The sequence below is a fragment of the Eumetopias jubatus genome, unplaced genomic scaffold, assembly GCF_037043125.1.
Source record: "Eumetopias jubatus isolate StellerSeaLion01/CBP00866 unplaced genomic scaffold, mEumJub1_p1.0 scaffold_12, whole genome shotgun sequence".
NCBI lineage: Eukaryota > Metazoa > Chordata > Mammalia > Carnivora > Otariidae > Eumetopias > Eumetopias jubatus.
Window position 1 is genome coordinate 3,537,618 of NW_028274818.1, and position 15,875 is coordinate 3,553,492.

General features: G+C 43.5%; 2 protein-coding genes across 2 annotated transcripts; both read right to left on the bottom strand.

The window, feature by feature from the left end:
• Positions 1-255: 255 nt before the first annotated feature.
• On the bottom strand, positions 256-1,302 carry OR6Y1 (olfactory receptor family 6 subfamily Y member 1). Its single transcript, XM_028090941.1, is given in 1 exon segment — positions 256-1,302. A coding segment is annotated over 1 exon segment (1,047 nt).
• A 9,241-nt stretch (positions 1,303-10,543) lies between these two features.
• On the bottom strand, positions 10,544-11,495 carry OR6P1 (olfactory receptor family 6 subfamily P member 1). Its single transcript, XM_028091013.1, is given in 4 exon segments — positions 10,544-11,044; positions 11,046-11,309; positions 11,311-11,414; positions 11,417-11,495. Coding segments are annotated over 4 exon segments (948 nt in total).
• Positions 11,496-15,875: the final 4,380 nt, after the last annotated feature.

A 15,875-nucleotide genomic window follows, 5' to 3' on the forward strand; every position in this document is an offset into this window, starting at 1 on the left:
TTGTATTTTAGTGGAAGAGCAAAATCTGTCCTCGTTTCAAATAATTTTTGGAAAAAGTTTAAAACTTGTCTGCTGAGCTAGAAGAGGCCTACCTCTTGGGGTACGGCTCTTAGCCGTGTTCACGCATGCACATGCACACACAGGGCATCGGTGTTGAAGTACTGGAGGCTCATAGATACGCAAGGGGCAGAGTGTGGGGTGTGGGCTGTGGAGCCATCATCTCCTGACGCAGGCCTGAAGGGGTTCTATAAGTTTTTAATTACTCAAAGCCATGTCTTCCCTGGGCCCACGTCCTTTGCAAAATATGCTCTGCGTAAGGGCTGCCCTCACTTCACGGTTGCTCAGACAGTACATGGTAGGGTTGAGGAGGGGGACAATGACAGCGTAGAGCACAGATACTGCTTTGTTGGAATCATAGGCATACATGAGCTTGGGGCGGGCATACGTGAAAAGGGTCATGGAATAGAAAAGGATTACAACTGTCAGGTGAGAGGCACAGGAGGGAAACGCCTTTTGGCGGCCCTGGGCAGAAGGGATCCTGAGGATGGTGTTGAGAATGGTGGCATAAGATGCCACCACTACACAAAGGGGGACGGCAATGACCATGAGGGCCAAGAGGAAGTCTACTAGCTCAGCCTGTGAGGAGTCCTCACAGGAGACACTGAGAAGCGGAGAAATATCACAAAAGTAGTGACTGATGTGGGGCGTACCACAGTAGTAGAGTCGAGCTATGAAAACCATCTTAATCATGGCAGTCACAAGCCCACAGAACCAGCATCCCCCAGCCAATGTACCACACAGCTGGTTGGTCATGATAACTGGGTACCGTAGTGGATTACAGATGGCTACATGCCAGTCAAAGGCCATGACAGCAAGGAGGATGTACTCTGTGCAGACAAAAGTCACAAAGAAGTAAAGTTGAGTCATGCAGCCGTTGAAGGAGATGGTCTCATCATGGCTGAGGATGTCTATCAGCATCTTGGGGCTGATGACTGTGACATACCACATCTCCAGGAAGGAAAGATTGCTCAGGAAGAAGTACATGGGCTTGTGCAACTGCCCATCACTGCAAATGGCCAGGATGATGAGAGCGTTCTCCAGCAGGGTCAGCAGGTACGCTGCCAGGAGCACAAGGAAGAGCAACCACTGGAAGGCTGGCCATGTTGGAAATCCCAGGAGAACGAAATGTATGGTCGCTGCACGGTTATCTACTTACAGAATCTTGGTGATCGTAACCGGCTGGGGACACAGACAAAATCGGTTTTTTCCATGTCCTGAGTACCAGCCTATGGTTCCTAACATTGATAGAGCCTGCCCCCGGCAGAGTCATCATAATAGACGTTTTCCTGCCTTCACACCTTTACTTCTTCCTAAGTGATGATCAGAACCAAAACTTGTGGGCAAAAGATGTACTTCAGGGAGCTTATATATTTTTTTTTCAAATTAAGCCGAGACATAACTCATCCAAGATCCCACAGAAGTGAAGTTGGAAACTTCTGACCCCCAGTTATTTCTATGCCTCTCTGATATATGTCTGCTGGGCATAAGAGGATGGCCTTCATATCACCCCTTCACCGTAAGCAAGAAATCCAATCTACTGCATATGGAAAGGAGGCAGGAGACTCGAGTGACATAATTTGTATGACTCTGGAGAAGTCTTATGGCCCCACTTACCTGTAAGGAAACATTGCTCCTGTTTCGTTTTGTTTCTTATATAACAAAGTTGTAAACCTTAAATGAAACAATATTGGAGCAAAAACACAGGGTTAATAGCAAATTTGATACATATATTCACCAGCTTCTTGGAGAACAGAATCAAATAGGTAACTTAAAAAGCAATGTTTTCTTTCATCCAATCCATTGTAAGGTGTACTCAATTAGGAGTTGGGAAAAAGTAAATCAAATCCCACTTTTGTGTCACTCCAGCTAGGTGAGCATGGGACTTCATTTTCAGAATACTAGTTCTTTTATTTTCAGGGTGGATATAGTATAATTTCATGACATCTGTAAACATCTAATGAGCTTTAGGATTTTAATTAAATTCCTATAGACATTTGCTGTGACCTTTCCAGGATGCACTGCTAATTCTCCCATCAACCTGCCAAAAAATCAACGCAGATCTACATGGTGGAAACCACAGCCATTTTTAATGAAAAAGGAGGAGACTGTGGGACCTTTCCGGGGGTATTAGATTAAAGGACACACAAGTCACTTGAAAATAGTATCAGGAAAGATGGAGAACCCCGATGCCTTCTGCTGTCAGTGAGCCTCCTGTATCCCCCCCCCCCCCGGGTGCAGTCTCCGTCCAGGTGGGCTGAGAATCACTCCGAATCTGAACCTCCAAGCTCCCACCTCCCAGACTTTCTCTGGGTCCTGCGGCTGATTCCTCTCTCCTGTGCTTCTCCAGAGCCGGTCTCTCTTGTTCTCTACTTCTCAACAACCCTGCTTGTGTGCAGGACGTGTGAGGCACAGCTGCGGAAGGCTGTCTATTTTTCCTGACCTGGAAAATGGCTGCCCACCCCATCCACTTCCCTCTTGCTACTCCGACCTCACTTTAGGACCCTAAAGAAAGATAGAAGAACCACCTCTTAGTGACCCATGTTAGAGAGAAAAACAGACACAGATAAACAAACAAACAAAAATGTCTAATAGTGCAAATTCAACAAACAAGTTTGTTTTCTGTTGGCACTCAGCCTTTAATTCACACACACACACACACACACACACACACACACGCACAACACAAAACAGCCCCTGCCTGCCGTGGCCTAGGATTATGAGGCAGTGTGGGGACGGTGGAGCTCACAAACAAGGCAAGGTTTGTGGACCCCGAGCTCCCTCAGCTGCTTTCTACTCTTCTCTGAATCTGAAGGTCCCACCAGCCTGAAACCTATGAATAGCTTAGGCCCACCCTCCAGCCAGGCTTTTCCTCAGCACACCTCTGTCCTGGCAAATGGGTAGGGAGGACGTTATACCCAGAAGTCCTTTCTTCCTGGAACCCTTCCCAGGGCCCCCCAGGAAATGGGACAATGCAACGTATTGTCAGGACTTTAGCAACAGGCATGTCATTCTCAGAGGCGATGCCTCAGTCCTGAAGCCGGAAATGAAGGCAGCCCGTGGAATTTAAGACTAAGACTTTGCACATGCAGTGGGGGATGTTCTCACAGGAGCTGTGCATTCTTTCCTGTACTTCCCACAGGAATGTAAGACTCAGAGGCAGTACTGCCGGGGAAATGAGCACAAGATGAGGGTAGGAAAAAATAAAGGGAAGAGAGGGAAGTATACAGAATTATACCAAAAACATCTGACTGAGCAGTTTCATCATTTAGGCATGGGATTAGCTTTGTCTTCCAGTAGTCCAATAAAAGAGGAAAAGTCAAATGAAGTCAAATGAAACAGGAAAAGAATTGAAAGTACAGTATGATCACATTTGAGCCTTGAAACTCTCCATATATATAACGTGTGTATATATAGTATGCTTTGCCAATAGTCCCATGCAATGTAAATGTAAGAAGGAGTCTAGGTCTCAGGTCTCCAGGGCTAGGCATCTTAGTCCTGTCAGTGGCTTCCAAGGTCATTTATCAAGTCCGTCTGGCAGAGAGAGGAGGAAGAGGGCAAGGCTCAGAGAGTGACAGCCTTTTTCCCAGCACCAGTTCGGCAGCAAGCGGATCCCTGAGCAGGAGGTGCTGACTCTGTGGCAGATGATGCCTCACATTTGCAGATCACTTCACAATATCTGAAGGCACATTGCTTCACGTGAGCCCCACAATCAGGAGTTAGCCAGGACAAACATCACGGTGCCCAGCTGACCCAGAGATGAATCTTACCATCTTTCTCTTATGGTACTATGCATGAAGAGAAGTGAAATCTTCTAAGGAGTTAGAAGTCATCAAAACTGCAACCACCATCAGCTTTGCCAGACCCTGCCCCTGTTTAATGGGGAGAAACACACACACATACTCACATACCTGTGTTCCACCCTCCCCCCCCCGCACACATACCCATTCATGTTCTCCCATACAGTCTTTCTATTTTCTCTGCCACTTTCTTCGTGACTGTCAGAGCACGCCTGGATTCTGCACTTTGCAAGGCATAAAGGTGGGCTGTTGCATTAAACTGAGGTAGCTTCAGGAGCACAGATCACTGGACAATTGTAGAGACTCAGGCCTATTTCATCTAGAGTGGGTAATTACAGCAGAGTTTTAAAATGACATGACAACCTATATTACACAGTACTTCTTCCTATAGCTTAATATACAAGGTGGTAGAGAAATATTGTTGAAGCGAAATGAAGCTATATATGTACTAAGTTCACTCCCCAGCTATACTGTGTAGCTATACTTTCCACAATAAGCTCAAAAAGACAACTATTTTTAAATATCAATAAAATGAGAGCTCCTAAGAATCAGTGATTGAGCTAAAATTGATTTTCAATCATCCCCTGGAAACACCCGAGAGTCTTTTTTCAACCCACCATTTTCCCGGTCACGTAACTTAGGACTCTTCTGCCAGCCTTCTCAGGAATGACCACCTTGAACTGAGAAAAGAGGAGAGATCATGTAGACCAGGAGGAAGAATTCAATAGCCCCAAGCTCAAGAGGCACTGGGCAAAGCCGGTTGTGTCTCCGCTCAGCTCGAAGAAGGCATAGAAAGAGCTATTTGTGCTCTGCCGGCCTCCAACCTACTGGAGGAGCACACACCAACTCCCTCCCACCCACAGGGGACCTCCCAGCAGACACAGCCCTCAGGAAAGTACTTGGCCTTTCCAGGGCCCAAGGGGATCCGGGGGAATACAAAGGGAAGAGCAGACAAGCTAAATGGCACAAGAGAGACCTTAGGCTTGAGGACCGTTGCCTTCTTCCCCCCCAGACTCTGGGGCAGAGGAAGGTGATGGAAAAGTGTGTGTGTGTGTGTGTGTGTGTGTGTGTGTGTGTGTGTGTCCTTTTCTCTTTCTGGAGAATGGTCTCACACGTCGTAAGATGCTCTGGAGGAATATAGTGCTATAACCAAAGTCATTCAGCAGAAAATCAGAATGGCATTTACTCACTCTTATTTGGGGACCCAAGTACGTGTACACACACATATACAAACTCCAAACATGCTTAGATGTTATGCACACAAGTATCAGCTCTGTACACCTACACAACCCTCATGCATCAGTAACTCAGTAAATAAAAACATATGTATGTATCTCAAAGAGACTTACACACTCCCCTGTTCATTACAGCATCATTAGCAGTAGCCAAGTTATGGAAACAACCTAAATGCCCATCAGTGGGTGATTAGGAAAAAAGATGTGCCATGAGAATTCGGCTGTGAGAAAGGAGGGAATCCCACCATTTGAGACAACAGGGAGGAACCTTGAGCACATATGCTAAGTGAGATAAGTCAGATAAAGACAAGTAATGTATGATACCACTTATACGTGGAATCTTAAAAAAAAAGTCAAACCCATACTAAACAGATGGCAAGATGGTGGTTACTAGCGAATGGGGGTGAAGAGATAAGACTCACCGTGTTTAAGGGTACACACTTGCAATGAATAGCAAATAAGCCATAGTTTTCAATGCCTGGTATAATAGATATACACAACAATAGGGGACTATAATTATGTAATGTGATAAATATCGCTACAAAGACAATCATATTACAATATATAAATGTATCAAAGTAACATATTGTACACTTTCAATTTACACAATGTTATATGTCAAATGTATTCAAGAAAAAAAGAAAAACATGAGTTTTCATTGCTCTCTCTTAGCTCTGTGAGGCAAAGAAATTCTCAAGTCTCTCCAAGTACCATGTTCCTCATCTTTAAAAGGCAATGCTAACATTAACCCAGAAGTTAACAACAACAAAAAAAATGCCATCTTTTCTCGTTATAACTGTTTACCACTATTCCTTGGTACAAAGGAAAAAGCTGTAGTTAAAACTCTGAGTGCTTAAAGCAAAAAAAGGAATTCTAAGCTCACTCTTTATTGTTTCCTGTTACAGAAGAAAAAAACAGTTAATTAAAGGATAATATTGAAAAAGTAGGCAGAGACTATACCTTTGAGTTAAGTGAGAAAAAGCACAGAGCTTATATATTGTAATATGTCTGACTTTGGAACCATATTCAGGATCATTATGCATTGAGCTTTGGTAAGGAGAAATTGAGTAATTTTAAAATGTAAAAGTCAAAGTTTACTGGGGAAACTCACATTTTTCCTTATATTTTATAATCGCTTCTAAAAATTGTGTATTTTCTATTTCCTCTCATAAAAATTTCGAGGCAGATAACCACATTTTGTGCTTTCTATGCACTGTTTTATGAATAAAAATCATATAACTTATGTTTTCTTTTTAAATGGAAGACATTCTTAGTTAATTGTGATGAATAGTGTCCCTGTTTTAAAATAAATTAAGTTTATTTAAAGAATCATAATGACACATGCCCCTCCCTTGTTCCCTTTCTGTTATCCGTCTCTGGTAAAAAAAAGTACATGTTCATAACCTAAAGAAAAAGAAATAAAACAAAATGAAATAAAATAAAATGTGGCAAAATAAAAGAATATAAAACTGACTTGTAGTAGCTATTGGAACTGTAGGTGTAGTGTCCGGGAAATAACCCACCTCTCTCTGGCTAACGTGTGAATTATAACTTTAAAGAGACAGTAAATCTCACACTTCATCGAATGACAAAATACGAGGTGTGGGGGGGAGGTGTCATGATCTTAATCTGGCAACTTAGAAAAATATATTTCATTTGAAAAATTAAAAAAAAACCTAAAAGTAAAAATCATTTGAAAAATTCTAGGGACACCTGGGTGGCTCAGTCCATTAAGTGTCCACCTTTGGCTCATGTCATGATCCCAGAGTCGGGACTGAGTCCCACATCGGGCTCCCTGCTCAGTGGGGAGCCTGCTTCTCCCTCTGCCTGCCATTCTCTCTCTCTCTCTCTCTCTCTCTCTGACAAATAAATAATTAAATCTTAAAAAAAAATTCTAAAAGAATGCAAGGCAAAAAGTAGATAAGTATATTACATCAGGCATAAAAGGTTGAAAATAAAAGAAAACACAAATTACAGTGACTCCAACAAATGGAAAATAGTTTTTATCATTTAATAAAAAAAAAAACTTGGGGGGGGGTCCCTGGATGGCTCAGTCAGTTAAGCAGCCAACTCTTGGTTTCACCTCAGGGCATGATCTCAGGGTCCTGGGATCAAGCCCCTGTCAGGCTCCATGCTCAGCGGGGAGGGAGTATGCTTGAGGATTCTCAATCTCTCCCTATGCCCCTCACCCCACTCACCGCACGCGCGCACGCTCTCTCTCTCTCTCTAAAATAAACAAATCTTTAAAAAAACAAACCCTTGGATACAGGTATTAGCTGGTGTTGGTTCCGCTTCTCCACCATGAGATCAAAGACCCACGATTTTCATTATTTCTGCAGCTCCAGCCTCAGTGTGCTGACCCTTCTTCCTCATGTTTGTTACCTTGTGGACTGCTGATGGAGCTCCAGGCATCAGACCCAAGTTCAACAGCACGAAAGAGGAAGCACCAGTGCCAGCTACATCTTTCTCTGAAAAGGAAAGCCTCTCCAGCTGAATTCAGCTTCCAGTTATTGGACAAAAATGACATATAGGACCACTCCTAGATACAAGAAAAGCTGATAAATCAAACACATGGCAAAGAGATGCAGATGCATTGCCTGGGTTGGGCATGTTTTCAGCTTGGGAAAAAACTGGGTTGTCATAGCAAAGAAAAACGAGCCATCTACATCAGTGACGGAAAGCAAATGAGAAGGGCTTACGCCTGCTGCAAGCCCTTGTCATGGGCAAGACCATGACACGGCGAGAACCATACAAAAAGCCCAGCCGACCTTCTGTAGCTCCTCCTTCCAAGAAGGTTGGTATCAAGCACAAGATCCAAGACTGAAATGGCTAGGAAGAGATTAGTGTTCCATGTTAATATTCTCATCAAGAGTTATCATACGTCCCGATCATCTTTAAAAGGGGTGTGAACCTCACTGAGTCAACCCAATGATGTGCTGCAGTATTTTTGGATCAGATCATTGGAAATGCTGAGTTTTCTAGTGAAGTTATCACCCTTTCCACATAATTAAGAAGGGTGCTCTGAGCTTAGCTTTCCACGTATGTTCTCGAGTACCCGCTCAGTCCTCCAATCTGTTTGAATAAGAGTGAGTTTGAGGTGTGGGTAGTAGAACAGGCACATCTGTTAGAAGCACATAATCATATGATTTATGACAAAATGATAATAAAGACGGGCCTTAGCATTTATTGAAGCGTTACTGTGCGTTAGCTGTTATATGCCAGAAGATCTGAGGCTTCCCCAAAAAACCAAGCTCACACCCTACCAAAGGCCACACTTGGCATCAGTTTCACTTAGAGAAATATAGGACAGAGACACAGCATGCAGCCAGGCAGCATCAGGAATTTCTCTCCTGTGGAAGGAGTGCTGAAAGCAGACAGGGGCTCATCTCTGGGATTCAGAGCCATAGGGCAGGGGTGAGGCCATGAGATTCACACACAGGGGCACATGGTCCGCCTTGACTTGGAACTCTCAAGTCCCAAAAGAGCCACTGTCTCTTCTAACTGCCCTGTGGGGTCCACGGTTTCCAGAGCTCGCAGCAAAAGGCACGCCAAGTTACAAAGTCAGCCTGGAGCTGTGACTTACCCCCAGTTACTTATAATACTTTCATTATTCTCCCAGTCCAGACGACTTTTACTCATCAGGGCTCATTTGTACCATAAGCAATGTTGCTTAGCGACATTATCAGGCTTCCAAGAGTCCGGAGCTAGAAAGTCAACGGAAGGTGAATTCTTTCACAGTGCATATGAATATCAAGTTGTCACATCATACACTTTCAATACCTTACAATTTTATTTGTCAGCTGTATTTCAATAAAGCTGGGGGGAGAAAAGTAAGTTAATCCAAGGTGAAATTTACCTACAAAGAGAAAAGACGTTAACACTTCACTCCCACGTACATTATTTATTTGATATTTGCAGCAAGCATATGAGGTAGCTGATAATATTTTCATTGTAACAGGGAGTTAGAGGTAAAACTAAGATCAAAGTGAGATTTCTTGGTTTTAGGAGCAGAATTGTTGGCATAAAACATCATGCCTTCCATAACTCTTATGAAAGGAAAAGAGAACATAATGAGGGGAAGGTACATGGCGCCAGTCTCAGAGATGTTTCCTTAAAAGGACATTTACATTTCATGAAAATAAAGCAATTTACACTTTTAAAGGTGTCAGATTTCTTTGTTGCTGTTGTTATTTCATTTTAGATCCTGGAAAACCTAAAATGATTATTGATCAAGTAGTTTTCTTTAATAAACAATCATCTCTTTTCCCCAAAGCCTTCAGAATGAGCAAATACATCAATTATGACAATTTAAGTTTATGAGTATTTGTTCAATACCACTTTTTTTATTCTTCTACATATCCACAACTAAAGAAACATTAAATATGGTTCAAACGTGCCGAACAAAACCCTGAGTCAGGGTGTGCAAAATCACCCTAAGCAATTTAAACAAGTTTCCAAAAACCAAAGGAACTTGAAAGAATGTTTATAATTCAGGCTTTGAATCTGAGGCATCTCACTCACTTGAGAGATAGATATCTGCATCCTACCTCTCATTCCTTCATTCTGTCTCTTATTAAGGCATTTTCTGTTCTTGTGCTCATTTGCCTCAGGAGCAAAACTTAAAATATTTAGCAACTGGTATAACCCAGGTACCAACTAATTAAAGCAAAAGCTGCCCATAGTGCTGGAGAAGATTCTGAGACCAACCTATATACGAGGTTTCTACTGCATTTTACATACTATGGAATCAACACTCATTAGGTCAATCCCACTGAGAGTCAAGGAAGGGAGATGCAGATGAATATTTAGCCATGTTCACACTGGTGCACACATGGCTGAATATCAGCATTACATTTTCCTCCTCTTTGACTTGCAGTGGGTATAAGATGTGTAGAGGTACAGAGTATTGATTAGGTGACATGAGTTTCAGTTCTTGGGGTATAATAATCGTACTTTTGTGATTTCTCATGGAAGTGGGATTTGAGAATTTGGATCTTTGAAACTGCTGCAGTAAAGCCTTTATCACTTTGATATATCCCCCTGTAAGTCCCTTTTCTTATGTTTCCTCATTTATAAAATAAGAGGGTTGATCTAAAGTAGGGAATTTCAAACTGGCTATGAAACAAGAGTTGCTAGGAAGTTGGAAATTGTGCACAGCAGAGTTTCAACCTAGACATACTCTATCAGACCCTCCACAGATTTCTTTTCTGGGAATTTGCATCTTAACAAACCCCTGGGAGATTCGTATGCAGCTAACTCAACCTTAGTTTGGAAACCCTGTACCAGATCAATGATTCATAAACTTTTGTTTGTTTCAGGAGATTCCCAGATGCTATTTAACAAAACTGCATACTAATTGATACTTATGTTCCCTTTGAGCCTATTTTATGATCCCTTGAGGTGGCACAATTAAGACCCTGTTCCTTCCTGCCTGCTAGGTTCCTCTGTACATCAATCTGGAACATTCCTCAAACATCTGCCCAGGACCAACTTTCTGAGAGCATCCTTCACCTCCCTGTTCCTCAGGCAGTAGATGGCTGGACTGAGGAATGGTACGATGACTGTATAGAGCACAGAGATGACCTTGTTGCGGTTGAAGGTGTACATGGTGCGGGGCCGCGCGTAGGTGAAGAGGGTGGAGGAATAGTAGATGACAACCACGGCCAGGTGAGAGGCGCAGGTGGAGAAGGCTTTGCGACGTCCCTGGGCAGTAGGAATCCTCACGATGGCGCCAATGATGGGGGTATATGATGAAACCACAGCCAACAGAGGGAGCAGGATCATCACCAGGGCCAAGAGGATGTCTACTAGTTCTGCTTGCTCCTTGTCAGAGCAGGTGAGGTTGAGTAGGGGAGAGATATCACAGAAAAAGTGGTTGATGATGTTGGGTCCACAGTAGGACAGTCGGGAAATGAAAAGAAGCTTTATCATGGAGCTGAAGAAACCACTACCCCCAAGAGGAAGCAGCAAGGTGAGTGGCCAGGCTGGAAGGCATGAGACTAGGAGAACGGAGGGGCTCACAGATGGCCAGGTAGCGGTCATAGGCCATGACCGTGAGCAGGACACATTCAGTGCAGGCCAGGGCAATGAAGAAGTAGAGTTGGGTCATGCAACCTACATAGGAGACCCTACGGTGGTCCTGGGTAAGAAATACTCCCAAAAGACGGGGAACTGTGACATTGATGTACCACAGCTCCAAGAAAGAGAGGTGGGCAAGGGAAAAAGTACATCGGGCGGTGAAGGCTTGGAGTGAGCCAGATTGTGGAAACGATGAGTGCGTTCTCCAACAGTGTCAACAGGTAGATTGTGAGGAAGAAGACAAGAGGAGTAACTGGAAGGGTGGAGAGGTAGGGAAGCCCACCAAAACAAAGTCCGCTATGTGGCCTCCACTCAAATTTCCCATCGTCTCTGTCCACCTGCCTACCTGAAAAATAACAGGAAGAACAAGATGTTGAGAGACAGGAGGACCAAACTGCTCACCTCCCCCCAACCCCAGATTACAACCTTCTGAAGATGTTCAATAGTACACTATCGATTAGTGGAACATCATTTAGCTCCTTCACTTTGCTGTTTCATCTCCCACCTCAAGGGAAAAGTTCTCAGACTTGAGGATTGTACTCAATAATTTAGCGATCTTAACTGCAGTGAATATTTGATAAATGCTTGCTGAACAGGTCTTAATATCTCAATTCTTGTTTTCTTGTCCATGACATGCTCTTCCTTCACTTCCTACAAAACTGTAAGCCCCATAGCATCTGGACTCAGTATTTGTTGAGTGAATGAAGAAAAGAAGGAGAGTTAGCAAGCTGGAGCCTAAGGGATTCTCTCTCCAGGGAAAGAGGAAGTAGTAGCTCAAGGACATCACTGAGCTGTAGGCTAGGCAACATGGGAGGAAGGAGGGTTGGTTTGGGAAATATCCACTCACAGTTAGTGAAATAATTCAGTATAGATGAGCTAAAAGATTTCTTTTTTAAAAAATATTGTTATTATTATTTAGAGAGAGTGCAAGTGGGGGAGCGGGGCAGAGGGAGAGAGAGAGAGAATCCTGAGCAGCCTACACATGGGGCTCGATCTCACAACCCTGAGATCATGACCCGAGCCGAAATCAAGAGTTGGACGCTCAAACGACTGAGCAACCTAGGTGCCCCCTTTTTTAAAATATTTATTTATTTATTTATTTATTTATATTTATTATTTTGAGAGAGAATGATCTAAAAGAGTTCTGCTCCAAAAAAAGATTTATTTTTCCATTCATTTTACAACTATTTTTTAGTACATTTTTTGTGCTAGAATTAGGTTGTCTCATTCCAGGGCTGGTGTGATAGGCTGAAACATGGACCCCCCCCCCAAGTGTGCCCACACCCAATCTCCAGAACCTGTAAATATCACATCCTTTGACAAAGTCTTTGCAGGTGTGATTACTTTAAGGGTATTGAGATGGTAGTCCATCCTGGATTATTCAGGTGGACCTTAAATACAATTTCAAGGGTCCTTATAAGAGAGAGGCGGAGAGAAATGTGAAGCAGACACACAGAGAAGGCACTGCGGAAGTGGAGCAGAGAGACAGTTGAAGACGCTGGCCCTGAGGATTGGAAGCCATGGGACTACAGTCCGACGAATGCCAGCAGTGGCCAAGGGCAAGGAGTGGATTCTGCCCTGGAGCCTCCAGAGGGAGAACAGCTGGCCACACTTTGCATGTTGATTTCACACCGCTGACCTCCAGAACGGAGAGAATGAATAAATCTCCGTTGTTTTGAGCCCCCAAGTGTGTGGACCTTGTTACAACAGGAACAGAAACCTCTTACAGCCGTTGAGGCGTCAGATTGGAAGAGACCATCATATGCCTCCCGACCTCCCTTCTGAGCCTGGCAGTCTCCTCTCTCTATTGTCAGTGGAGGGCACCTGACAAACACGGAAATCTGACTTGAGATTGGATCGTGGGCTACATATCATCACGCTTTCTCACTTTTGGTGGGACTTAACATTTTTTATCTTTAAGCAACATAAAAAATATATCATCGTGATAGTGCTGCCTGGGGACAGAGGGCAGCTGCACATGTGAGGAGCACAGACGTACAGAGAACCTGAGTCAGGATGTTGTGCACCTGCAACCAATGTAACACTCACTGTGTGTCAACTGTACTCAAGTAAAAAAAAAAAATTAAAACTAAAACAACAGCAACAACAAGAACCCCATTCCCAACCACAAGAGACAAAATAAAATAACAACATATCAGCTTGCAAATTGTAAACTTGACATCAATTTTTTTGTCATGCATTTAAATTGTTGCATGGACTCTAATGTCCACTGCATGTGAGTATTGACATTTTAAATTTAATTATCATATCACTCCTTTCTATGTTCGGTGAAATCTAAATATTGGTTCTGTAATACCCGTGGATACTTGTTTCAAAAAATTACATAAGTGCATGTGTCTTTAAAAAATGGAAATCATATATTATTTTTCTCACTGAACTCATAATTCAAAGTATTGTATTTTTATAATTACAAGCCTTTTACTGATTTCTTTATATCTATCTGCATGGTTTTTTTGTTTCTTGTACTCTGGAGGCTATAAATGTTTTGAAAAGATTTTCTATTAGATTTTATTCTGTAATCAGCATACATTTCACCAAAACAATAAAAATATATGATAAATTTTAAAGTATGTTATTTTTTATTGGTATATCATTTATAATAACGTGGACTGCACTTTTTCTCAATTCTCGTGTGCAGCCATGAAAACCACTTATCATCAGAATGAGAGCAGTTTCAGAATCCATTCCATTCTTATTTTTCATTTTGGAGATATAAACACTGCAGAGAGTAGTTCAGGGGAATAAATGGCATTGATACACCACAGCTCGGCGGATGGAAGTCGTTTTGTTATAGTAATAACACTAACTTATTTGAACTTTCTATTAGTTATGTGCCAGAAATTACACACTCATCTATCATCAACATGGTTTCTATTGATCTACTAGCTGACAACTCAATCAGCTTCCATTCAGTTGTGTTGAAAGAAATAGATTGGAAACAGCGGACTTGCAAAAGGACGTGCTGCCCCGAACTGTCCTTTCCCTCCCCACACTAACCTTCCTCTGCCCCACTTCCACATGGTGGGTCGGTTATGCCTTCCTGTTTTTTTTTTTTTTTGAAGATTTTATTTATTTATTCGAGAGAGAGAATGAGAGAGAGCACGAGAGGGAAGAGGGTCAGAGGGAGAAGCAGACTCCCCGCTCAGCTGGGAGCCCGATGCGGGACTCGATCCCGGGACTCCAGGATCAGGACCTGAGCCGCAGGCAGTCGCTTAACCAACTGAGCCACCCAGGCGCCCGGTTATGCCTTCCTTTGTACCGAGGGAAAACAGGTCTTGAAAGGCAAAGAGGGAAAGGAGAAGAAATACTTTCTCTAGCAGACCAATTCTAAGAAGAGCCGATAAGACATTTGAAGCCCAGGGACTAATTCCCTTGGAATGATTCATACCTGGATCTTGGAAAGCCTTTTTGCACCCTCCAGCGTGCATAAACCCGGGTTTGGAAAACTGACTTAATGCATCAGATACTTTTCTGAGAGCAAGTTTGGAGACGAGGACCGGACAGCAAGTGGGGGAGGGGCGGAGAACAGGATATGAAGAAAGCACAGCACGCCCTGGGGCGCAATATAATAGAGGATGGGAACAACTCTAAAAGGATGGCTGGAAATGCCCAAAGCCAAGTTAAGGGCATTTGATGGTGCCATAGACTGAGCAATGATGACACAAAGTCTGAAAAGGGACCTGCCCTCCCCCTCTATTCTCCGTATACAGAGCAGTGCCTAGAACAGGGCAGACAACTGCCCTGTTAGTGGGCTGAGTTTCAGCCTTGATTTGTAAAATCTTGAATCATTTACTTCATTTGGATACATATTTTGTAACGTACAATAACTGAATACAAACTAGAGTTCTTTCCAGCTGCTGCACCACATGAAATTTGCTTGAAAGTCCTGAGGGTGGTCGGGGAGAAGAGGGGGAGAAGCCGTTAGAAAGGAGGTGGAGAGTGGGAAGCAGCCTGGAAAATACACAGTCTTGGTTTCAAGTGTGTTTGAGGCCGGTCTTGCTCTGTAGCCCCCTGTGCCTTAAGTTGTCTTCTCGTTCTACACCGCAAGCCTGCAAAACGGGTGCCTTGCACCTAGAGGTGCCCAAGACCCTAGTTCCTGCCCACTCCTCAATATCACTTCCCATGACCATCGCCCTCGGTTTCCAGCTAAGTCATTGAAAACAAAATTCTGTTTGCTGCTCAGACTGGCCTGCTGTTGCCAAGGACTTTCCCCTCCAGCCGGAGCAACTCTGGCCCCTCACCCCTATGACTCCATCTCTCCCTGCTTTCTGCTCTTGACTCCAGACCCACCCCCCCTTTTCCGAGGAGGCCCCTCCTAGACAGAGTGCTTCTGACTCGGGCACTCAGATGCCTCAGGGAGCTCTGAGTTACCGTGCACTGTCTGCACCGATCTCTTGCGTTGTTTGTTCCTTGTTTTTCCTTGTTTAACTTCTGGGCCACGTCTTGTCCTCCTTGTCGGGCTTGGAACAACAACAGCCTTCCTCTGCTGCGAGGGCGATACTTTTTGGAGGTCAGGGCAGCGTTCTACCACGAAGGTAGCACAGGACAGGTGAGCCTGAATTTCAACATTCACAGTGATAAGCTCTTTAAAAAACATCCTTCTGGTTTGACAGCTTAGGTTCCAGAGAACAATTAAGGAGGAAGATCTCTAGGATTATGGCATTGCCTTTCCCTGTAGAACCAA